Here is a 23030-nt window from a genome sequence, read left to right on the forward strand (position 1 = left end):
GGAGGCACTGAGTTACTCATGTCCACAATGACATATTATCTGCTTTTAGCCTCGAATCTTTACGCATAACATTTCTTGCACACGGGAACACACTACTTGCTAGGTTTTTCATTCAATTAAAATATTTTAGTGTATTTTGTCCAGTTTTACCTTTAGTCATATATAACCACCCTTTGTTACAAGAATGCTAGGAAATCATACATTAATCTGCTGTAGAGGTACTCCAACCCATGAACACAAAACACGGTAATAAAGTGTACTCTGACATACTGAATTCAAAACTCATTCAACATCTGGGTATTTACAGGGCAAAGTTTTGAGAAGCTATAAAACCTTCCAAAGTCACTGGTTATTCAAGAATTATTACAGCTATGGCATATATAAGTGATGAGGAAGTGACAGTTTTTCAATCAAATTTGTCACACAACCCAACAATACACAGCTCCCAAGGTGCCACAACTGCTGCTGAGGTTGCATGGAAAAGCTGAGCGGGAGGCAGAAGCTGCAGAAAGACACTGTGCGGTAATTCTAACGGCTTGGAAACTGCAACACCTTCACCTCAGCTACCCTTTAGACAGAGCAGTGAGAATGTACCTGCATATCTCTGTCTGAGTGGCAAAAAACTGGACTGCAGAACACAGGTCAGAAGCATCGCACCATGATGCGATATGAAAAAACCCAAAACATGATAGGTAAAGTCTGATAGGTCAGCGGTTTTGCAGGTTGAGGAAGCCACTATCTTCATGCATTTTTAAAAGTAGTTTATTATGTGAACAGCATGTGAATTGCCATGTGAATTGCTCAACAAAACCTATCTTATTCGGTATCAGGACGCTAAGATAATCTGCAACAGACAAAACTGAAGGAAACCAAACAATAGAGGCAGATAATGATAATAATATAAGTCTTATCTTAATCAGTATGGTTTACTTTTAATTACCAGTTGATTTAAGTACCAGTATGTACTACCCTACAGATTAAGCGCATCACAGAAGCTGAAGCAGAACCACTTCCATACTGAAAGCGAAGTCCACCAAGACTTATTTGTACGATGCTCCATCTGAATTACTACAGCTATGTTGCATCAAGGACTAGCTCTAGTCTGGAAACAATTTAGTCGCACCATGCAGTGCAGAAACCAAACTAATAAGGCACGCTGTGCTTGAGCTGGCTCCACATAAAGCTCTGTGCAGCATTCCAGAACCAGGAACGTCCAGCAGAGCTAATCCAGGTCCAACACAGTTTGTGAAGCCCAACTGATCGCGGCCCTGCCAAGCCCAAGCACATCCTCTTGGACCCGTCCACTCCAGCGTGAGCAACTAAACCCATCCAACCACTACGAGGTGCAGATATGTTTCACTGTCTCCTCGCGAAGCCAGCACAGCCTGAGCAGGGCTGCCCTGCGCCGAGGCCACCTACGGCTGCTGGCGCTGTGACCGGCCCCCCAAGCCCTGGGCACGAGCCCAACCACCCAGAGAGTCCTTTTACCTGGTCACCTCCCCCCCCGCCAAGCCACTCCTCATTACCTCAGCTAAGCTAAAGAAGTCGGTTAGTGTCTTTCTGCACCTTTTGGCTGCTTCCCAGCTCTTCCACGCACCGCCAGCAGCGGCTGAGGCACCAGGACCGCTGGGAACGCCGGGCCGGGCCCCCGCCGCGCTGCGGGGCCGGTGGTCCCCGGGGCAGGGAGCCCTGGGGTCTAGCCCGGCCCCACCGCTCCTGCCCCGGCCGCCGCCTGCAGCCCTTCCTCGGGCCCGTCTTCGGGGGGCGGAAGCACACGCTTCACACACGCCTCGTCCCCGCCGCCTCCGCCTGCGGGCCCGCTGGGCCCCGGCCCGGCCCGAGGCGGGGGAGCAGCGCCGGCGGCTCTGCGCGGGGGGAAGAAGCGCGCTCGGGGCGGGGGAGGCCGCGCGGCGCAGCCGGGCCTCCCTCAGCTGGCTCTTACCGAGAGGCGGCTCCGGAGCCGGGCCCGGGAGCGCGTCCCGCAGCGGACATGGCAGCGGCGCCCCGCGCCTCCTGGCCCCCGCCCGCCGCAGCGCTCCCGGAAGCGGCGCGCTCGGCGGCGGAAGTGACGCCGCCGGCCTGAAGGCGCCTCAGTCCGCGGCGGGATGGCGGCCGGGGGGACCGGGCCGCCTGGCAGTGCCGAGCGCGACGGCGTGGAGACGGGTAACCGGCCCCGCCGTGCGAGAGCGGGTGGACGGGGCTGCAGCGGCCCCGCCTCGGCCCGCGGTCACCGCTGCTGCCGGGCGCTCGGGCTCACCGGCGGCCCGCTGCAGGCCCTGGGTGGCGGTTATTTACAGCGGCCGGAGCCGCGTCCATCGGAAATCCCCGTGTGCGCAGGTCCGCGGTCGGGGGTTTTGAGGAGCTCCAGCGGGTCTTTCAGAAGTTGTTGCCTGTCAGAAATTAGTTCTTTCCCCTTCCCTTTTAGCGAGTCAAAACTTGCTGAGCCTTTAATTTCACCTCTCCCGAGAGTTCACATGGTGATTTTTAAAAAAATAACACCAAAATCAAGCTGTGTCGGCATGGTACCCTTGAATATAAATACAGAAAGATGAGAAAGGGGGAGACAGGGCAAAACACTTGGGGAACATGGTTTTATTTAAAGGAACTTTTGAGGACCGATTTTATTGCAAACTAAAGCAGAGTAATGCAACATTGCGGTAATCTGAGAAAGCAATTCCAGGAACAGAAGTAGAAGCTCAGACTGGTTTTTAGAAACGCATTGTTACTGACTTAATTACTGCAGCATATCCTCCTGAAGTGTCTTCGGGGCTTTTTCCTCCACTCAGCCTTTTCCTTAAATGCAAGTTTTCCTCTGTTCTCTGAGCCCACACTGGCCTTACAGCTGTTTTCTGTGGAGTAAAGCATGTGATTTACGCACAGTAAGTAGCCTATACTGTAAACTCTCAAATCAATAGAAGATCATGCATTTACCAGATCCCCATGTAAAATCCCTTTCCATTTCCTCTAAGAGTTACCAAACTCCATCTGTTCAGTGCTTAGGGGCTGTGAAGCAAGAGAGCTGCGCTGTCACATCGGGCAGCAAAGGGAAAAGGGGAAAGCCTCCACCCCAGCTGCAAGTGCTCCTCAGCCAGAACCTGCTGCCTGGAAGGGCAGAAACACAGAGGCAGATTCCTCCAGCAAGCAAGATTTAGGCTTTTAAAATACAGAAATTGCCCCCCTTGGTGTGTGCTGTGGCTCGGATGACTGCAGATTCAGGGCAAAGCTTTGATCGAGGCAGAGTGACATAGTCGGGGAATTATCTCTCTGCTAAGAGGTGCCAGAGGTGTTCTTTATGGGTGACCATTACTGGAGCAGTGTCCAGGGCCAGGAAGGAAATGCATTCATGTTGTGATCAGGCTCTTTGCCCGGTGCTGGTCCTGCAGCGTGTGGCTGGCCCTGGCAGACAGCGTTAGAAAAAGAAGCATCTTAGTTCTTTTGTGCATTCACACAAGTAAGCATAAAAGCTGCCTGAGGATCTTCAGGAGAGACATCCGAAGGACCCATATCTCCACTGAATGTAGGCAAAGTCTGATACAAACATTGGTCCTATCTCTGGAAAGACTTGAGCTTATCTTTCACGTTCTCTGGTGGGTGTAGGAAGGCTGCTGACTTCCATATGAATAATCAGTGTCACAGGTCAGATATACTTTTCTTGTCATCAACCAGACTCTTCTATGTAGTTTAGGGAACCAAAAACTGTTGTGAAAACTCTTCCCTCCCCTGCCCAATTTCCTGTGCTGGATTGAGCAACTTGTGTCAGAAAAGGAACCTCAAGTGTCTCATGATGCGTAACAGATCTCAGCACCCTGGAAGAACACTTTGCCCTCGGCCCCAACTGACAGCAGCCAGCCCTGAGTGAGGAGTCTCCCGTCTTGTCAGAGTGCTTGAATTAGGTATCTACCAGCTCTCCTGTGTCACTGTGCAGCGCTGGTTTACTCAAAGTGGCCATGACCTGTTCTAACACTTCACCTGTGGTTGGATATGAAGAACTAGTCAGCTTAATTTCTTGGTAGCAGAAATAGAAGGGCTGGGGGAAGGAATAGTCTACAGTTGCTTGCTACAAGCCTAATTTAAATAAATAAGAACAAAGATACTGAAGTGTGTTAAGCTTTTCTTCTTATCATAATGCCCATGCTGACTATAGTCTTCTGTTACTGGAGCCTCCAAAGTGAGATTGGATTTCCACAGACACATGCAGTCAGCCAAAAATTACTCAGCTGAGTGCAAGAGGCCACTGGTTTGCCAGTTCGGCTATCATAGAAGGCGGCAGGTCAGACAATAGTCCCCTTTGGACATAGTGCTGATCTGGGGATGGGGGATGAGGCACTGCCAATTTATCTTCCTTTTCTTGCCTATTACTTGTCTATTACCATTACTTGTCCAGTTACTTGACTGACTCAGGAGCTGGGAGCAAAGGCAAAAGTTCGTAATAGCTACTCCCAGACATCTCAGTACTTATCAACACTTATAAATACTTAAAGGGGGGGTGTCAGGAGGGTGGGGCCAGGCTCTTTTCAGTGGTGCCCAGCGACAGGACAAGGGGTAACGGGCACAATCTTGAACATGGGAAGTTCCACCTAAACACGAGGAGGAACTTCTTTGCTGTGAGGGTGGCAGAGCCCTGGCACAGGCTGCCCAGAGAGGTGGTGGAGTCTCCGTCTCTGGAGACATTCCAAACCCGCCTGGACGCGTTCCTGTGCAACCTGCTGTGGGTGACCCTGCTCTGGCAGGGGGTTGGACTGGGTGATCTCCAGAGGTCCCTTCCAACCCTATGATTCTATGATCCTATGATCTGTCAAGTATGGGCCCCAGCAGACCATGCGAGTAGGTAAGATGGGATCAGAGGTGCAGATCTCTGATGGCATTTGAGGAACTCCTTGGACTACGTCCCTTCTAGCCACGCAGGAGCTTCTTCAGATCAGACTGTCTTCACAGACCCATGCAAGCTTCTTCAAAAAGTCATTTCATGATGCTAGCAAATCTGTTCTTCCAGGTCTTTTAGAAGTCTCTTACAGCTCTGATACTGGAATCTTCATGGGAGCTGGGCAGGCAAAGGACCAGGGATGGTGCTATCTGGGCTGACACAATGCGTAGCTTCAGTTGCGTTTAGCTTCTAGCTGCTCACTGCAGAGACTCAATGACATTTCTTCCATGTAAAAGCAGATCATCTGAGCTGTTCTCAGTGCCCCTGAGAACATGAGCCCAGACAGAAGGTGCTTTTCTGCCAGATTATTACAGGTTCCAGTTCTGCCAGTTGCATATGATAGAAGAAATGAGCGTTCATTCTTCTGTCTAATGGGAAAAAGGAAATGTAATATCCTGGTTCTCTCTTGTGTCCCTCAGTGCTTCTTGAGAAAAGATGAGTGACTAATTCACGCATCTCGGTCTGTAATCAGAACAGGGCTGACCTAGATTCTGATGGCATCCTCTTGGTGAATGGTGCCCTCAATCACTGTGTCTGTGGTTTGTCTGGAGCACTTGCGACTCCCTTTCATGCTTTTCAGGTTTTCGGAAAGATGCTTCTGGAACTTCTTGGTGAGAAAGCAGTAGATGATTGGGTCCAACACACAGTTCGTACTCAAGAGGCACAAAGTCACCTGGTGAGCATCATTGAGCTGTTGGCGCAACTGACAGTTTTCCTTCTTCCAGAACTCCAGAACAGTCAGGGTCCAGGGCAAGTGCACTATGTGATGAGGTACAAAGCTTAAGATGAACACAGCCAGCACCGTGCAAACCATCCAGAGCGCCCTTTGCTTAACATGAGCACTCTTCCGTGGCTGCGCTGATTTGGAGAACAGGGTCCTGATAATGATGATGTTCCAGCTTAGTATAAAAATGAAAATTATATAGAAGAGGATACAGATGATGACATGAATGGCGAGAACAGCTGAAACGCCGCTAGAAGAGTCATAGCGCTCAAAGCACCGCGTAAAATTCTTCGAATTGATCTCCTCTTGATTAGTATTATTGTCAAAAAGGTAATACAAAGAGCTGCCCACTATTATGATCCAGATAGCTGCTGATAAGTAGATACCCCTTCTCTGGGTGGTGAACTGAGCGGCTTTAATGGGATTAGTCACAGCTTGGTAACGGTTGTATGTGATGACGGTCAGAAAGGCAACGGAAGAGTAGGTGTTAACGAAAAATAAACAGCCAGCCACATTACAGAGGAACTCAGGCATGATCCAGTCTCCCTGGTGGTGATAGTAAACAATCCACATTGGCATTGTAACCAAGAAGAGCAGGTCAGCTACTGTCAGATTCACCATAAATATCTTGATTTCATTGAGTTTCTTGGTGGGGTAAATACGGCTGAAAATCCAGAGCACGTAGCAGTTGGCAACAAAGCCCAGAATGAAAATGATGCTGTAGAAAACAGTGAAGAGGTTGTAGCGGAAGGCAGAGTCTATCTGGCATGAATCAGCACTACCTTCAGCACCACCTTTGTCCGCTCCAGACATCGTGGTACTGAGTGAGCACGTCTGAAGCAGACCTTCCCAACGTAGCTTTTCTTCTTACCTAAAAATACAAAGCATAAAACGAGCTGATTGGTATGGTGCCATTACTAAACCAAACCCCACCTTTCATTTTCAGCTGTCTGTGACCACAGGAGTTCTGCTCCGTGCCTTGGCTCCAGCCACAGACACCTCCCCTGACCACTTGGTCCTCTCTTCAATGCCATTTCCACACCATACTAGCCTTTGTGTCTTCAGCCAGCATTGTTTGCCGCAGCGCGGATCTGAGATCACTAATCTCTAATCTCAAAAGACTTTTCTGTATGAGGGTTCGAGGGTTCTTAGATAAAATCATCTGTTACTCCACACTGTCTTGTCTAAAGCTTCTTAATCTTTTCCTATAAGCAAACAGGTTTTCTGGGTCTCTTTTCCCCCCCTGTGGTTCCTAATGCTTTCTAACTTGCCTACATTTACTTTTACCTAGAAATTCCAGAAGTGAAACAATATCGGGAAAAATGTCTCACTAGTGCCATTTCCAGAGTCAGCCTCTACTTGTTGTTTTCTGACATTTTCCTTCTTACACTTGTAAAGATTGTATTTGTTTTCTTAGTGGCAGGCGCCATAGGATCTCACATTCACTTCGTAGGCTACCAGCGTTCTCAATTTTATTACTCAGTGAATGAGGTACAAGATGAGTCACTAATCCTCAAGGGTGATGTTTTGTGGTACATTGTTGATTTTAACTACGGTTTATTTCTCTTAAAATCCTGTCTGTTGTCTATTGTGCCATCATTTTGAATTCAAGTTGTCATCAAATCAGCCTGGCTCCTTCCCACCCCCATTTCTGCATCAAATACAAGTGTCAGCAGTGGCGATTCTGTACGTTCCTGTGTCACTGGTGAGGCTGCTGACAAACACTGTCCCTAAAGAGGCGCCTTCAGGTTGTAATATTACCAGTCCCTACCTCAGTTAGTGTTTCTCCAAATCTTGCCCACAGTTTGGACATATCAAATTCCTGCATCATCAATACCGTATGTGTTCCTGTATCACATTTACATGGATTCGGTCTAATCCCTTGTATACTTTAACCTGCTGCTTTTACCTCCCAGAGGACACACACGCCTGTTCTTGCCTTTAGTGAGAGCTCCCTGCCTGGTGCTGGGCAGGCACTCACCTCTCCGTGACACAGTCCTGTAGATCTGCCTTTTTTTCTCTCCCTCTTCCTTCGTGGAAAGATAAGTGACTGATGGAGGTGAAGCAGCTCGAGAACCGCCAGCAAGGACACTAGGTTGCTCGCTGATGGGTTTTTTACTTGGGTTTTAAACATGCTGGGTTTTTTAAGCTAGTTTGCAGAACATGGTGGTTTTCCTTGAGAGTGAGTAAACTGTACCGCCAGTCACGAAGCCTAAACTTCTCGTGCAAGATATGATGGGAATGATGGGTGCTGCACACTGAAATGTGCTTGCGCCAGCTCTGCCACCTGTCAGCTCTGGGTTGAGTCTCTCTTTGTGCCCATGAGCTGTTGGTTCCTCATTTACACATTTGCAATTTTCCTCTGCAAATGGGGAAGTCAGCTCTAGCTCAAGAAAGTTCTCCCTTTCTTCAGAAAACTCTGCAAACCCCTTGGTACTTCTTTCCAGTTGTTAGGAGAGGATGGTAATAGTCATCTTCTCAATCCTGTCCCTCCTTACCCCTCATAAGTCCCCTAAGGACTACAGGTATCCATAACTTGCCCTTGGACCTTCACAGGCTGCTGTGTGGTGGGCAACACTGGGCTTTGAGTGTCTTTAAACTCAATCTTTCAGCCATGTTCTATGGGAATTAACAAGTAGCTCTGGCAGTACTAGCAGTTGGCCAGGTGGCGCATGTACCTGTCCTCTTTCACCTCGATGTCTGCCACCCTGCTGAGAACCCACTGATGTCTGAAGGGTAGGAGCTGATTCAGACGGTGGTCACCAGGAGCTGAGGATGCTCTGGGCTATGACATCTCGGGGTCTGTCCACAGAGGTCTGGCACATCCCTGAGGAGGAACGTGTGACTCCCCGCTGCCCTGCGCAGAGGTCTCAGAGCAGGCAGGGGACCACGCTCTGTGCCCTGTTCTGCCTTTGACCCATGCAGGACCCAAGGCAAGTCCTGCTGGTCACAGAATCACAGAATGGTTCGGGTTGGAAGGGACCTTTAAGGTCATCTAGTTCCAAGCCCCCTGCCATGGGCAATTTATGGATCTGTTTTCACACCCTCATCTATGTATGAAAAGCGTTAATTGTCACAACATGGACTTCAATAAATATCTGTGTCTAAGCCCAGCTCTCCCACCCACTGAGGGACCATCGCTGGAAGGCCATACGCAGTTGGAAGGGTTTGCACCTCTCAGCTCCAGAGGGCACCTAGCAGATACAGACATCAGGGAAGGGGTGAGACTCTGCAGGGGCAAGGGAAACTAGTGGGAAGCTTTGTGTTTGATACGCTCTTCTGATGTTAGAATAGGAAAAAAAAAAAAAGATGTCCTAATTACCTAAGATCGTTAGAAAACTTAATTTTTTTTTTTCTCAAATCTGCACAGTAAACCCGCTGTTCTGACCGTCTGCCAACTTCAGCAAATAGTTCTGGTGGTTGGGGCTGGAATCTTTGCAACAAAAGGGCCTCTATCGCTGTAGCACCAGACTTGAATATACCAAGAGTGGGGAAAAAAAAAAGATGATACATCCCACTAGCAGGATTCGTGAGGAGAGAAGTGCCCACATCCAGTACATCACCACAACTCTTATTCACAGAGTCCCCCCAGGCTGTGCCTCGGGGCACTGTCCATCTACCCCTGCCTTTCTGGTGCTGTGCGTGGGCATGGCAGCCTCCAAACTTTGCCCAGGAGCTCTGGTGAACTCTACCGGTGGGGTCTCCTGGCCTACCCATCAGCTGCCAGATTTAGCAGATGGGGTGGAAGGGAGAGTGAACCTGCACACCCCCCTCCACTGCAAAGCCCTGCGCAGAAGGTGGGTTTGAGCTAAGGGGCTGCGCTTTGATGGAGCGATGAATGCACGGATGTGCTCTACGTTGTTAAGTCTGCTAGGAATCTCTGGCAAAGGTGGGCTGTGGGATGGCAGTGCCGTCTCCTGGCCCCAGCAGCACTTGGCAGAGCTCATCTGTCTGCATTAGTAGGCTGTGCAGTGCCAACGCCAAGGTCCTCAGGGAATCACAAGAGAGTTGTTTTTCCCTTCTCACTTGTCAAGCAGATATTCTACCAAATACAGCTAGAAACGAGCGTAGCACCACTGCCCACTAAATTTACTCAATACCCACTTCCTTCTTCAGCCCAAGGAACTCAAACTCACATCTCCCGTGTACTTGTGAGATGTCTTAAGCCCTAAACTCTGGAGTACCCTGTGCAGGACCTCACTCGGCCTCCCCTGTTGAAGCGGTTCCCCTTTGTATAAAGCACGTACATATTCTCCACGCCAGCAGAAGGGAGCACAGGCACAGTGGCCAGGGTGCGGGCTGGCGGGTGTGGGTCCTGTTCTCTGCAGCAGCAGCCTGCGCTGCATTACCAAAATCCCTGGCAACTCTAGCCCAAGCCGCTACCGTGCACACTAGTACACCAGCTGATGATCCCAAGAGGTTTATATCATCAGCTCCATTGTATGCAGAACTAGAGGTGGAAGTAACCAGCTGCGCAGCGGAGCATGGCCAGGGCAGCTGTGGACTCTGCCCACAGCCTACGCCGACTCCGTGGGCCGTGCTCTCCCAATAAGGGTTTACTGGCTCATGGCTGCAAGGTGCAAAGACCACGCTAACACAAGCTATGCTATCAGCAAAAGTATATTCCAAGAGGAAGAGTACCAATAAAGTATATTTTCTGCTTACCACAGTTGAAAGGATTCAGCTCAATATGTCCGTCTTCAGCTTCAGTAGCGCAGTGATGGGTGTTCTACTGAGGGTGCTCGGTCTTCTTCCAAGTGTTACTTTCTCTGACCTGGGGCTGGGAGGTCTCCACGCAGACAGCTCTCAAGAACAGGACACCAGAATGGGAGCAACTGCAGCATGACTGCAGAGTCACTAGAGAAGAGGAAATGTATGACATCAGCTCAAAGGAAATGAGAAATAAAATAAGCTGTAGGGGAAAGGCAATTAACCACAGCAAAGATCTGGAAAGTCCTTAAAGCTGTTTCCTCAAAGTATCTCTGATGATGATCCTAAAGGAGGACAAAGTTGGGATTTTCCTCTAAAAATAGAATAAGAATCCACTCTGTGTCCCTGGTTAGATCTGGGATTAGAGAGTATTTGAGCATTCTTCTTCCAAAGAGACGAATGGCAGAAGCCAGAAGAGCTTTCACTTAATAACTTCGAGGAAAGGAAGTGCCAGAAAAGTCACATATCCCATGGACAGACTCATTCCCTCACAGAGACTCCTTCACACTTGAGTTAGGGCTAAACAGGCCCAGGAATGCAGCCATCCCAGGTCTCCTTTTGCCTCAGGGACCTTCAGTGGACACTGATACACCACAGCATGGCAGGTGGCCATCCACCTGGCCCTTCCACCTTCACGTCATAACCACTGTTATTTGTGGCAGCCTGAAGACCACTCATCGCAGTGATGGAAATTGGTGGGGTGCTCAGGGAGACACCAGTGACAAGCAAAGCTACACATGTGATCCCAGCTAAGCCATAAACCCCAAGTTGGAGCTCCCACGAGGATGGTTAACTTGCCCTCCATGCAGACACTGCTCTTACACCTGTACACAGTGCAGATATGAGCTTGGAGCACCTGTACCATGTCCTGCACGAACCTCACATCTGCACGCACCTACAAGAACCGAAACACTGAGTCTGGTGCCTGGATTTAGCGTGAAACACATAGGAATGGAGACACAAAGTCCATCACCAGCACAAAGAAGTGCCCGAGCCTGCAACAAGGCTGCTGAAGAGCAACGTGGGCCCAAGCGGAAGCAGAAGAGGCCAGTCCACATTGGTGCTCCCCTGGGAAGGCTGCCTCTCCCGTCTCTTGTCATGGAATGCCATCTACGGCAAACAGCCCATGGTACGCCTTGGCCATGTCCATGCTGAGAGGAGCACCAGAGACCCCCATGGTGTGGTGCCATGTCTTGACATAGCCACCAGGGACAGGCTGAGGTTGTGTCCCCTGGGCCACACCAGTTGAGGGCACCAGCCAAACTCCTCTGAGAGCCAGGAGCAGGCACAGACCCTGGGACATCTTCAAGTCATGCTTTTGCTGTTGGGCTGGTGAGCCCTGGCTCTGAGCCGGGACATAGCAACCTTCTCATCAGCCAGGAATATGAGGCACTGGCAGAGAGGACAAGGTGGACGGAAGAAACGCTTCTCAGCCAAAACGCTGACTTTTGGCTTGTCTGACCTCAGGCATCTCAAGGTGATGGGCTGTGCAGCATCAGGGCAGCCAGTGCGGTGCCAGAAGCCACCCTCTGTCCATGCTGGTGGCTGGATGTCCCCAGTCAGGGACAGACAAAGCCCCATCACTGAGCTGGGCTTCTGCACCTGGGTCAGCTCTTCCCTGGCTCTTCCCCAGAGGGTGCGAACAGCCTTTCCCAGAGCCATTACAGAGGGAAGGACCTGGCACGCACTTCGGCATGGTGCCCTGGGTGAGCAGCGGCAGGATGTGCACCCGGTGCCTGGCAGCCACCAGGAGCCCCAGCTGAGCCCCCGGCCCGGCAGGGCATCCTGCAAGTGCTCAGCAAACTGCTGCGCAAACCAGGCTGTCCTGCTGCTCCGGGCCCTCCTCCTCTGGGGAAGCTCCAGAGCACCCAGAGGTGCGTGGACACCACAGCTGGCACCGCAGTTGGCCATGCCCTGAGCTGCTGTGGGATCACCCTCGTCCCCCACAGCAACGGCGTGGGGTGTCCAAGGGACTCAGAAGCCACCTGAGCTGAGCAGGACCCAAACTGGCGCAGCGCGAGGGAGCCCAGCAGCGACAGCACTGTGCGCAGTGCGAGACCCTGCTCTACCCTGCCCTACCTCGTCAGGGTGGGCTGCACGGGGGGCCGGCTCTGTGGAGCAGGGGACCAGGGAACAGCCAGGCTCTGGCTCCGTCAGGCCACGCCAGGGTGATCTTAAGGGTGAGGTGAGGTCCTGCAGTGGTGGTGGAGGCTGCAGCCGTCCCCTTCCCTCTGCCACCATCACTTCTCCCTCCCCCTTCCCCATAAGCCACTGGTAAAGATGGACCAAGGAGCGTCACCCTTCATGGAGCAGACAGAGCCCCGGTTATGCCTGTAAGACTGCTTCTGGGGGCTTAAATTAAAAATGAAACAGAAGCATGCTAATGAGGTTGGCTGGCAGCCAGTCAGTGCCTTGGGGAAGGGCAGCCAGCGAGGATGTCTGGTGACGAGGGAAGGGGAGCGCTCGCAAAGGCTGTAGCAACAGCCAAACAAAGCTTGCTGTCCTGCCTCAGCCAAGTTCTTGGAGGAAATGAAAGCCCAGGAGGTTTTGGCCTGGGGAGGAACTCTCATCAAATCTTCATCCTTCCTCTGCTCAGCCCTGTGTCAGCTCTGCCACTGATGGGACACTCGCACACCACCAAAGTTCAGTGAAAAAGATCTTCCATAAAACCCAGAGAACCAAACAACAACATCACGCCAAGTTCAGCGGCGAAAGACAGAGAGACCTGATGGGTGGAAGCTCCAGTAGCGACACAAACTTTGCTTTCTGATTTAAGCACTCCCACTGGAGTCAGGACGCCTCTGGCTGCCCCGAGCTGGGACCTGACCACATCCACGCTGGCCAGGGCCTCCTTGCTGCTCTCCAGATTGACTCATTTTTCAGCTTTGCCTCAAATGCTGAGCTTAGGCCTCAAGCTGTTGAGATTCACAGAAACGCCCAGAACAACCAGTGGGTCATGTAGACTGGCCTCTTGCCAGGCTTGCCCTTGTCCACCTCTGGCCCAGAGAAGCTGTGGCTGCCCCATCCCTGGAGGGGTTCAAGGCCAGGTTGGACGGGGCTTGGAGCAACCTGGGCTGGTGGAAGGTGTCCCTGCCCAGGGCAGGGGGTGGCACTGGGTGGTCTCTAAGGTCCCTTCCAACCCAAACCATTCTGTGATTCTATGATTCAAAGCATGAAAAGTAGAAGGGGACCCAGATTCAGTGCTCCCAGTACGAAGGCAATAGAGAAAGGGTGAGAATAGTCTCCCCCTCCCTCCTGCACTGCGTCGTCTCTGGTTTGTGCTGATGGGTCCCATTGCCCCCGCAGCCAGCACTCCTCCCGCTTGCATCCCTTCCAGCCTAGGGACTCCGATCCCCGGCTCCCCTGGGGCTGCTGCCTGCTTCCAAGCACCTAACCGTGAATCCGGTGTTAAGATGCGTTTTGTTGGCGGTGGCCTGACTTCTGAAGTGGTCACGGCAGTCTTTGACTGCCCTGTTCTCAGTGTCGTTTCCCACTCTTCCAGTCCAGGGGTTGCACCCAGTCTGACACCACTGAATGCCATGCAAGGCCAAGTTAACAAAAAATTCCTGAATGTGCCTTTACTTTTATGAACCAAACTTGCAATCTAATACATAAATAAGCTTCTTTTACTGTAACTGATTCCCATATGATGCTGTTAAGTAGCCGTAATGGTACTTTGGGTTGTTGTATCAGGATGCTGGATCCCTGCAGCTCTTCCAAATGACATTTTGTGGGAATAACTTCATGCAAGGTGGCCGGTAGGCAGCAGGCTGTTCCCCTCAGTTCTGGCACCGTACCAGCAGCACGCGTGGGAAGTGCACCCTGCCTCCCTGTACGCACTGGCTGCCTCTGGCATGTTTCCCTCTGAGACGGAGCCGGTTAGCAAATACCCGCTTTTGATGACCACGTATACATTTTGCGGGTATCAGAAACTCTTTTCGTTTTGAAAATACAGTATTATAAGCAAATATCCAGAGATCTCTTTCCAAGAGCAAAACCATGCTGCGTTAGCGGAGAAGAGCTCTCCGCGAAGTGCAAACGGAGGGGCAGCATTTCAGCTGACAGGCTCTGTGTGCGCCGTTGACTTCCCTGCTCGGTGACAAGAGCAGCGAGCGAGGACAAGACGAGCCAGCACAGAGCTTCTGAAAGCACCAGCCGCTGCCTCCGGGCTCAGAGTTGTGCGGCGCACGCAGCGTGCAGAACCAGCACCCAGGTGAGCCCGATCCCTGCCGGTCCCGCTCACCAGGATGCGTTCTCCGTTGCCGGGACAGGTCTTTGAGAAGACATGAAATTCCTTTTGGGCCGGCGTGGCTGATGGGCTGACGCTGAGCATCGCTGCCTGTGAGTTTCCACCGCTCGCCTCCCGCCCGCTGCGCGATTTCCTTTTGCTTGGTGCAGGAAACACCTTCTAAATAAACTCCGCAGCTTTCCCCTGCGAGCACTTCAGAGCCCGGCACAACACGTCCCCCACCGTATCACCAGCTCTGCGGGAATGCGCCCTGGCGCTTGGATTGCTCGGCAGGGAAACGTCCACCCCAGCGCCGGAGGGTCCCTCCCGGGGCAGCGAGCGGCGGCGCTTCCCGGTGGCCATTTGGCAGCTACAGAGGCGGGACGGAACGTCTGCCGCCGCCGGGATAACCCGGGCCGGGAGCGGGACCGGCTCCGGCTGCTCTGGCAGAGGGAGCCCGAGCGCAGCCCCGCCGCCCCGGGCAGGGGATGAGCCCCCCGGGCAGGGGGGGGCAGCTCCCCGGGCCTGGGGATGAGCCCCCCGGGCCTAGGGATGAGCTCCCGGGCATGGGATGAGCCCCCCAGGCAGGGGGATGAGCCCCCCGGGCATGGGATGAGCCCCCCGGGCAGGGGGATGAGCCCCCCGGGCAGGGGGATGAGCTCCGCAGGCTGCCGCGACAGCGTTTGTGTGCTGCAGCCCTGAGCTGTCGTAGCTCCACTGGAGGGGAAACCCCCCCCCCCATTGAGCTGCCCACGGCCGGGTCACTCTGCTCCACGCTGTGCGTTACCTCCCGACAGCGCTGCCTGTCCCCTGCCCTGGGCAGGCTCTGCCCCGTCCCCCTGTCCCCCCGCCTGGCAGGGGCAAGGGCAGGGCCACGTACCAGCGGGATGAGGGACCTGGGCTCCTTGAGACGCTCTGAGCGTTGTCTTCTCTCCCTCGCGGGAGGAGGGTCCATGGCAGGGCTTTGCAGCAGCCGAGCAAGGCTGGGGTCGTTCCTGCCCCCCAGGGTTGGGATGGCACCCAGAGGAGGGCAGTCCCCACCCCCATGGCCCCAAAGGCAATGGCAGCGCTGGCCTGACTTGTGCCATCACAAAACACCTCATCCCTGCTTGCTGGGCACGGGGAGTGAGCGCGCGTCTTCCCAGTGCACCGGGGACGGGAGGACAAGGGTGGCTCTGAAGCCCCTGGAGCTGTCTGAGATGCCACAGGCCAGAGACACAGGGGGGACGCGCAGCCAGCTGGTGTCCCAAGACACCCACAGGCAGGAGGAGCCAGTGGAGCTTGGGGACGGAGGCCAGCACCCCAGGAGAGCAAGCAGAAGGGAAAAGAGCCTCTTACCTCTAGGCCACAGAGCTCCTGGCCCAGCAGACCCAGCCTGACAGGTCCCTGCCACAAGCGGAGCCACCGGCAGGGCCGAGCCATCAGTGCGCTCCCGCCTGGGAAGAGGCTCGGACGGGAAGGAGGGCGCTGGGCTCGCTCGCAGGTGAGTGACTCACTTCCCTCTTGGCTCTTGCGACACGGCTCAGACGTGCCCCGGCTGCGCCCTGGAGCTCGACACCGGCTTCTGTGGCCCTTCCTCGAGCAGGTCGCGGGAGGAAACAGCAGCAGAGGCTCCATGCTGGCCAGGGGCTTGTCACTCTCCCATGTCACCCTGTGCCTCGCAGGCCTGCGATGGGGCTCCCCAGCCTGGCCAGGGGGCACAGAGGTGGTCCAGTGCTTGTTCAAATGCTTCCATTGGAGGTGGAGACTTGCTGCAGCAGGGCAAAGCGTCACGGTGAGACTGCTTTGCTGCGTGAGTCCCCGCACGGGGAAACGTCAGCTAGAAAAACATCGCAGGCTGTGGCAGCTAGTTTCCCTGCCCTTTCTGCAGCATTGTAACCCCCCCTTGGGGCTTGTGCCCCTTCAGCCTGGGAAGAAGGGGTGGACGGACGCACGGGGACCCACTCCCTCTTGCTGCCACAGTCCCAGGGCAGCAGCTCTGGCCTTGCTCTGCTCAGGTTTCACACGGGATTTCCTCAGAGGCGTCCTGCGGCACTGGCATCGCTTAGGTCACAGGCGTAACATTCGCCTGAGTCACTCATGGTGTAACAAGAAATCACACGTGTTTCTGTCTGCTCCCTGTATTCATCGTGGGCTGTTTAACAAGGAAAGGTTGTTGGCTTTTCTTTGCCGTTAAGGACTGGCACTGGCTTCTGCAAGGAAGGAGGCATGAGGTTTCTGAGACAGCCCTGACGGGACAGATAATCACAACTTGTCAATGCATAAAGGCATGTTGCCAACGCATCAGCGCAGGCACACGACCTGCACCGCTATCAGAAGGAAGTGGCTCTTTCCACGTCCTGCAGTCCCCCCATCTAAGCCGGCCAGACACCCAACTGCCGCGCGCAGAGCTGCCGCAAACACCCAACTCCCCGGCCAAACAGAAAAGCTGCAGCAGTTTATGGTGCAGGTAAGTTGTGGCCTTTCTCTGCAGAGGTGGCCGCCAGCATCCTCTTGTGAATAAGGCAAACTGGGCTACGCCCGGAGGAGCGTGGCCGGCAGAGGGAGGACAGTTCATATCCCCTCTGCTTGGTACCGGGGATGCTGCACCTGAAACTGCGCGTGCAGCTCGAAAGGGATGTGGAGAACTGGAACGGGACCGGCAGAGAGCTGCCACCACGGCCCGAGCCCTGGGCACGTCCAAGGGAGGGAGCCAGCCGCACCGGCCCGGAGGCCGAGGGGCAACGTGATTACTACCTGCAGCTGTCGGAAGGGAAGTTGTAAAGAAGAAGGAAGTGAATTCTTCTCAGTAATGGCAAATGGTGTGAAAAGGGGCAACAGCCACCAGCTGGGATGCGGGACGGTCAGGATGGACACCGGTGAAATATTTTTGCTAGAAGGGCTGCGCGTCCCCAGGGCAGGAATCCGGAGAGGCCGAGGGTCTCATCCTTACCACCTGGCTAGATAAAGCCACAGCTGACCTCACCTACCATTAGTGACAGCCCCACTTCAAACACGAGGTCGAATTAAAGACCCACAGAGGTCCTTCCCCAAAACATTTCAGTTCTGTGATTTGAAATGCAACAATTGCACCGGCACGTGTACCGGCGTTATTTACCTTTGCAGGTGCTCTCCGTGTCATCAAAATGTGCTCCTGCAAACACCGCTCCACCCAGAAAAAACGTACCGAAAGTTAGAGAGGGCCTGCCAGCACTTGGAAAGGAAACAATTTGACCAGATACGAGAAGATGGGTGACAAAAGAGAACGGGTGACGCAAATCCCATCAACTATCTTCAGGTTACATCCTTGTTTTCTTCAGTGAGAATCTGGTAGTGGCTGTGATGCAGGGCACTTTGCACCTTAATGTCAATATTAACGCTACGTCTGCACTTCCCTGCTGCTGCAGGACAACTGAATATCCCAGAAAGGGAACATGAACGGAGCAAGCAGGTGGCCAGGGAAGACCATAATGCAGGAGAATCCACTTTAATGTCACTAAATCAGCTGAGGCAGAGATCTCCTGCTGCAAAGGAAAGACATAATGGCCCCAAAGTACGTGTCCATTCTTGCCCTGGGAGTCCGAAGTCCTCCAGCCGGTGTGACATGGAGGTTTCCCAGTAGGAAGGCCGCCGAGCCTCAATAGCAGCTCAGCTACATCCTAGATCTACCCGAAGTGTGTACGACGCTCTCTGCATCCCTGAGACGGGAGCGGGAACGACGGGAGCCCAGCCTGGAGGAGCAGCGCTCCCCGACACCTGCCCATTTTGTGCACAACGCGAAGCCGGGGCTGAAAGAGCTTTACCTTTCAAGGAGCAAAAGGAGTCACCCCCGGCGCTGAAAGCAGGGCAGCCCGCAGCGGCAGGAGGTGCACTGCCAGCAGGCGTTCCGGAAAACAAAACCGAGGACGTTTCGAACCGAGACGGTGCAGCCCTGCACACCGTCGGGCCCAGCCACGCCATGCTGGCGGCCAAGACAAAAGACAACGCCCCTTTTCTGCTTGTGAATTGTCGGGCTCAGCTGCCTGAGCAGGAGAAGCTTGCTCAGACGGCGGCTTGCTCGGATGGCGGCTTTCAAGAGGACAAGGAAGCCAAGACAGCCATTTGGTCTACATGACGCACTGCAACCGCCCAGCTCTTTCCGAGGGAAGCTTCCTATGTTAAGGCCAACTTCTCCCAGTTTCTGTGGTTTTAAGAGGGCAGAGAAAGAATCATAGAATCATTTAGGTTGGAAAAGACCTTTAAGATCATCAAGTCCAATCCTTAACCTAAAAAAAACTAGCAAAAGAAACTCTCACCTGGAAGGAGAGGAGAGCACAAGCCCTTGATCTCTCCCACCTGGGTCCCTCTATCCAACACTACACCTGCTGCAGTCAATCCCCCAGAACTCCAGTTATGCTCCTGAAACACAAATCACGTACAGTGAAAGAGTTGTTACTGCCCAAGGAGAAGGGGTGGAGGAACGAGGGGTTTTCCGTGCATTTACAGACAGCATCTCTTTGGGGAAGAGGAGGGCTGGAGGGAGGCCCAGCCACCCAGACAGCGTAGGACGGTGGTGTTGAATCCAGGCCACCTAGTTCAGTACTTCATGTCCAGCAGCAGTCAGCAGATGACGACCAATAAAGAAAGCGAACGCGGTGTGATGGATCCCTCATCGTTCGCTCCCAGCATCTGCCAACACGGGGCAGAGACTCGCGCAGCGAGCAGTGACACCAGCGTCTTCACGTAGCTTGATGGCATTTATTTGCGTGAACACATATACATGGATGAAAATTAAAAACTTCCGACCCCAACAATAGTCTATGTTGAGTTCTACAATCCACCGCAGGAAAAGCGTTTCTGTGTCTCTTCCACCCATTTCTCGCTGATTTTTCTCCATAACCTCTCGTTCTCCAGTTCAGGAAAAGAGCACCCTTTGATGCCCTGGTTCTCCTCTGTCCCATTTTAAAAGGCTGTGCAATAAAGCTTGCGTAAATATGGGCATCCACGTGAACTGTAAGGCATGGCCACAACGCGGCTTTGTAGCGCCAAAGACAGTGTTTTCCCTTTCGCTCTCTTTGCCAACAGCACTCTGTTTTAAACAATCGCTGCCACTGAGTGACTAAGAAATGGCTCCTGAGCAGCAGCACCTAATTCAGAGCACATTGCTGTGTTCACCAAACTATCATAAATGCTAAGTAACACACTAGTTTATGTCTTATCAAGAACAGATTTCACCTCTGGCTGATCAGCCAGGCTTTTTATACCTTCCCTAACTTGGTCTAGCCTTTACCCAGTATTTTTTTTCTACCCAGTGAAATCTAGCTAATCTGGGGAACACCTGGTGAAATCTAGACCTGGGCCTGTCTAGATGCTCAAGGGATCCTCCACTCTCATCCCTGGGCTCCAAAGTAGCACCAGACAGGAAGGTCTTGCACCTGGTTCCTGCTGCAGTTTCCCCAAGTGACTTGCAAAGGTTTTTTTCCTTTCCCATCCCACCGTGGCTGAACAGCAGATACACCCGAGCAAATCACGGATGGAGGGGACGGCAACCCCCCTGCCTCCGAAGGGAACCAACAGCTTCGGGAGCGACCTCTGGACTCCCAGCAAGGAATAAGGAGCTGAGCTGGGATCTGGTAGACCCCCATGTACGTTCTGTGGGAACTGGACCTGGAGGACAAGTTATTTGCACAGAAACCCAAAGCCAAGACCCTACTGAATGGTGCTTCTGCAGCTATCTGGGACCTTTTCTCCTCCAGAAAGAAAAAAAAAAATTACCCCTTATTCCCACCGATGTATTTTCTTGTCCTGCACATCAAGGACAAACATTTCAGTCTATGAGGACCGCTCACCCAAAAAGACCTCCAAGGAGGAGGGAGGCCTCGAGATCTCTCCCTCTGCAACATTTCTACCTCTTGAGATGAAACGTTTCGCTCAATCCACCCCGCTGCCTCGGCATGCGTGGCAGAGCCCAGGCAACAACAGCCCAGCCGGCATCTGTGGGGGCCCACATAGTGCATTCACTTATTTCCACCCAGGGAATTCAAACCAGTTTGCTTTTACAAAGCTTGAATACTGGTGGAGCAGAGAAATACCGAGCAAAGGGCCGGGTATTTCACTGCCGCTAACGCCCGCCTGGCAGGTGGGAAGCTTCATGGGGCTTGGCTGCGTAAATAAGAGAGGAGAAATACTGCGTATTCAGACACAGAAGCATATCGTAGGCAGGACAGGAAGAAAAGGACGCAGGAAGAGCTGAACTGACAATGAAACAGCATTATTATAAGCTACACATTTTGCTGCCCCAACCAAGACATACCCAGTGGGAAACATGACTCCAAACGCAGAAGCCCACAGGACTAGTACTTCAGTGACTTTGGCCGCAGGCTGCAAGTGAGCCACTCCACTTGCCAAATTCTCAAAAACATACACGTCTCTGAGAAGCAGAATCATAGAATCATAGGGCTGGAAGGGCCCTCTGGAGATCACCCAGTCCAACCCCCTGCCAGAGCAGGGTCACCCAGAGCAGGTGGCACAGGAACGCCTCCAGGCGGGTTTGGGATGTCTCCAGAGACGGAGACTCCACCACCTCTCTGGGCAGCCTGTGCCAGGGCTCTGCCACCCTCACAGCAAAGAAGTTCCTCCTCATGTTGAGGTGGAACTTCCCATGTTCCAGTTTGTGCCTGTTACCCCTTGTCCCGTCGCTGGGCACCACTGGCAAGAGTCTGGCAGAAGCGTAACACATAATTACAAGCATTTCAAGTTCTCACAGGATTCATCCCGAGCTTCTTGAAAAAAAATTTAAAGAAAGGATCTGCAAGATCAGTGCCATTGGTCAGCAAATACATTACACCGTCTGACGAGAAATGCTACTAGAAAGACCAGCATTTCAATAGCAAAAGGAAGGACTCTGGGACAAGAGTGACTGGGACAGATCTCTTCAGCTAGAAATACTTTGACAGGGGAACAAGGGGCAGACAAGTCAGAGGGACAGCACATCCTCTGGGCGAGAGACTGCGCTTGGAAGTACCATAGTACCCGAGCACTGCCCATTTCTTAAACCCAGGAACCAGAAGAGATTGCATTTGAGAGACAGCACCGCAAAAGTTAACGGACGTTTTCCCCCGAACAAACGTGGCTAGTCGTTGCCTTGACAAGGAAGTTGTGTCCTACCAACACGTTCCCAGGGAATGGAGGGTCAGGCTCTGCCAACACAAAGGAATTCCAGCGCCTGAACAGAGCAGTGCTGCACAGTTCAGTGTCTCCCAGGCCTGTTGGCCCACAGTAGTCTGCAGCTAGTTATTGTTTGGCTCTTGTGTGCCACCCAGGCACCACCGACATGTTATTTTTTAAGCTATATTTCGCCCTTTGAGGTTCAGCTCAAGCTGTCTGTCTAGCAGGTTATACCTAGCAGGACAAATAAGGTAAAGAAACTGTATTCCTGTGTTTACACAGAAAACAGGAACTGTATTCTACTGTTCTAAGCGTTACTTAATGTATAAAACACCAAAATACCTTCATTTTATTAGGGAAGGACGTTTCACTTCACATCTGGTCACACGGACCAGGGCATGAGAGGAAAAGAAAAGGCAGCGAGTGGAGAGCACCATCCGCCTTCCAGCACATTCATCTAAGTCCTAGGCCCTGTCAGAAAGCACTGCCTTCCTTGGGAGCTGCTTTTCCTGCAGCAATCTGTTTGGTAACACAACAATTTGATCACGTCGCTCCTCCCTAGCAGGCAGAAATCCAAGGCAATTACTCAGAATTGAGAGTTAAGACACCAGAAGATGGAAGCTCTGCAGGGGCAGCAGACCCAATCTTTCTGAAGAGAGACCTTGTCAATGGCCAAGACACCAAGAGCAGCGCAAAGGAGTGCGCTCATTTGAAGATCAGGGCACATAAGACAGCAAGCCCAAGTGAAAGGAGCTGGCTAAGAGCAGTGAGGAGGAGGAAAAGCAGTATCTTCACGGAGGCAACTACCCACAGGACCCAAGCATGGGGATGGCCATCAGGACAGATAGCAAGAGTTTGCAGAAAGGTCTCCAGAGGAGTCTGCCAGGCACACGTGAATCTGTAGCATACTCCATTTTGAACATCTTTCAACAGTTGAGAATCTCCTAAAAACTTACAATCCACACACAAAGCAGGACTTCAAAAATGAAAACTCATGACTGAGCGCATCCCACAGCTCCGAGGAGTGACACTCCACGCAGGCGCCCAAGCCCTCCCAACCCATCCACGCTCCCCAAAGGCACAGCAACAAGCTCAGTGTTCAGCACAGGGCCCCAGCCTCCACCCATCCGGGCAGCACCCGGGGAAGAGACACCCCCTCCCCACCCTCCCGGCTGCCACTCCGCAGGACTGTCACTTCCAAATTGAAGTCAGAACAGACTTTGGGATGACAGCAGACCCTTACCAGCGAACGTGTTCACGCCGAAGAGCAGCAACGCTTCAGTGGCCAGCACTCAATTCACACCCTTGCAATTGTATTT

The 23030-nt window shown here is 52.8% G+C and overlaps 2 protein-coding genes across 9 annotated transcripts in view; both read right to left on the reverse strand.

The window, feature by feature from the left end:
• Positions 1–2046, reverse strand: part of EYA3 (EYA transcriptional coactivator and phosphatase 3) — a 62890-nt gene extending 60844 nt beyond the window's left edge. For 2 of the 7 annotated variants that reach the window (XM_054223874.1, XM_054223869.1), the window contains exon 1: positions 1943–2046. The gene's annotated coding sequence lies outside the window, so the exon portion shown is untranslated. Of the gene's footprint in view, positions 1–1526; positions 1903–1942 lie in introns of those variants that run through there. The other 5 variants (XM_054223875.1, XM_054223868.1, XM_054223872.1 and 2 more) reach the window with 4 other exon arrangements.
• A 236-nt stretch (positions 2047–2282) lies between these two features.
• Positions 2283–23013, reverse strand: PTAFR (platelet activating factor receptor). Of its 2 annotated transcripts, none has more exons than XM_054223877.1 (3): positions 22955–23013; positions 10314–10505; positions 2283–6519 (listed from the first exon to the last, which is right to left on the reverse strand). In XM_054223877.1, the coding sequence occupies exon 3, from the start codon at positions 6459–6461 to the stop codon at positions 5409–5411; it is 1053 nt and encodes a 350-aa protein (XP_054079852.1). In that variant the 5' UTR covers positions 6462–6519; positions 10314–10505; positions 22955–23013; the 3' UTR covers positions 2283–5408. The 2 variants fall into 2 exon arrangements, with proteins under 2 accessions (XP_054079852.1, XP_054079851.1); XM_054223876.1 differs by lacking the exon at positions 22955–23013 and adding an exon at positions 15925–16041.
• Positions 23014–23030: the final 17 nt, after the last annotated feature.

Source organism: Rissa tridactyla, chromosome 18 (assembly GCF_028500815.1).
Source record: "Rissa tridactyla isolate bRisTri1 chromosome 18, bRisTri1.patW.cur.20221130, whole genome shotgun sequence".
NCBI lineage: Eukaryota > Metazoa > Chordata > Aves > Charadriiformes > Laridae > Rissa > Rissa tridactyla.

Excerpts from the sequence above, each read along its gene's own strand:
- PTAFR (XM_054223877.1), bottom strand. The coding sequence starts at position 6,461 with ATGTCTGGAGCGGACAAAGGTGGTGCTGAAGGTAGTGCTGATTCATGC.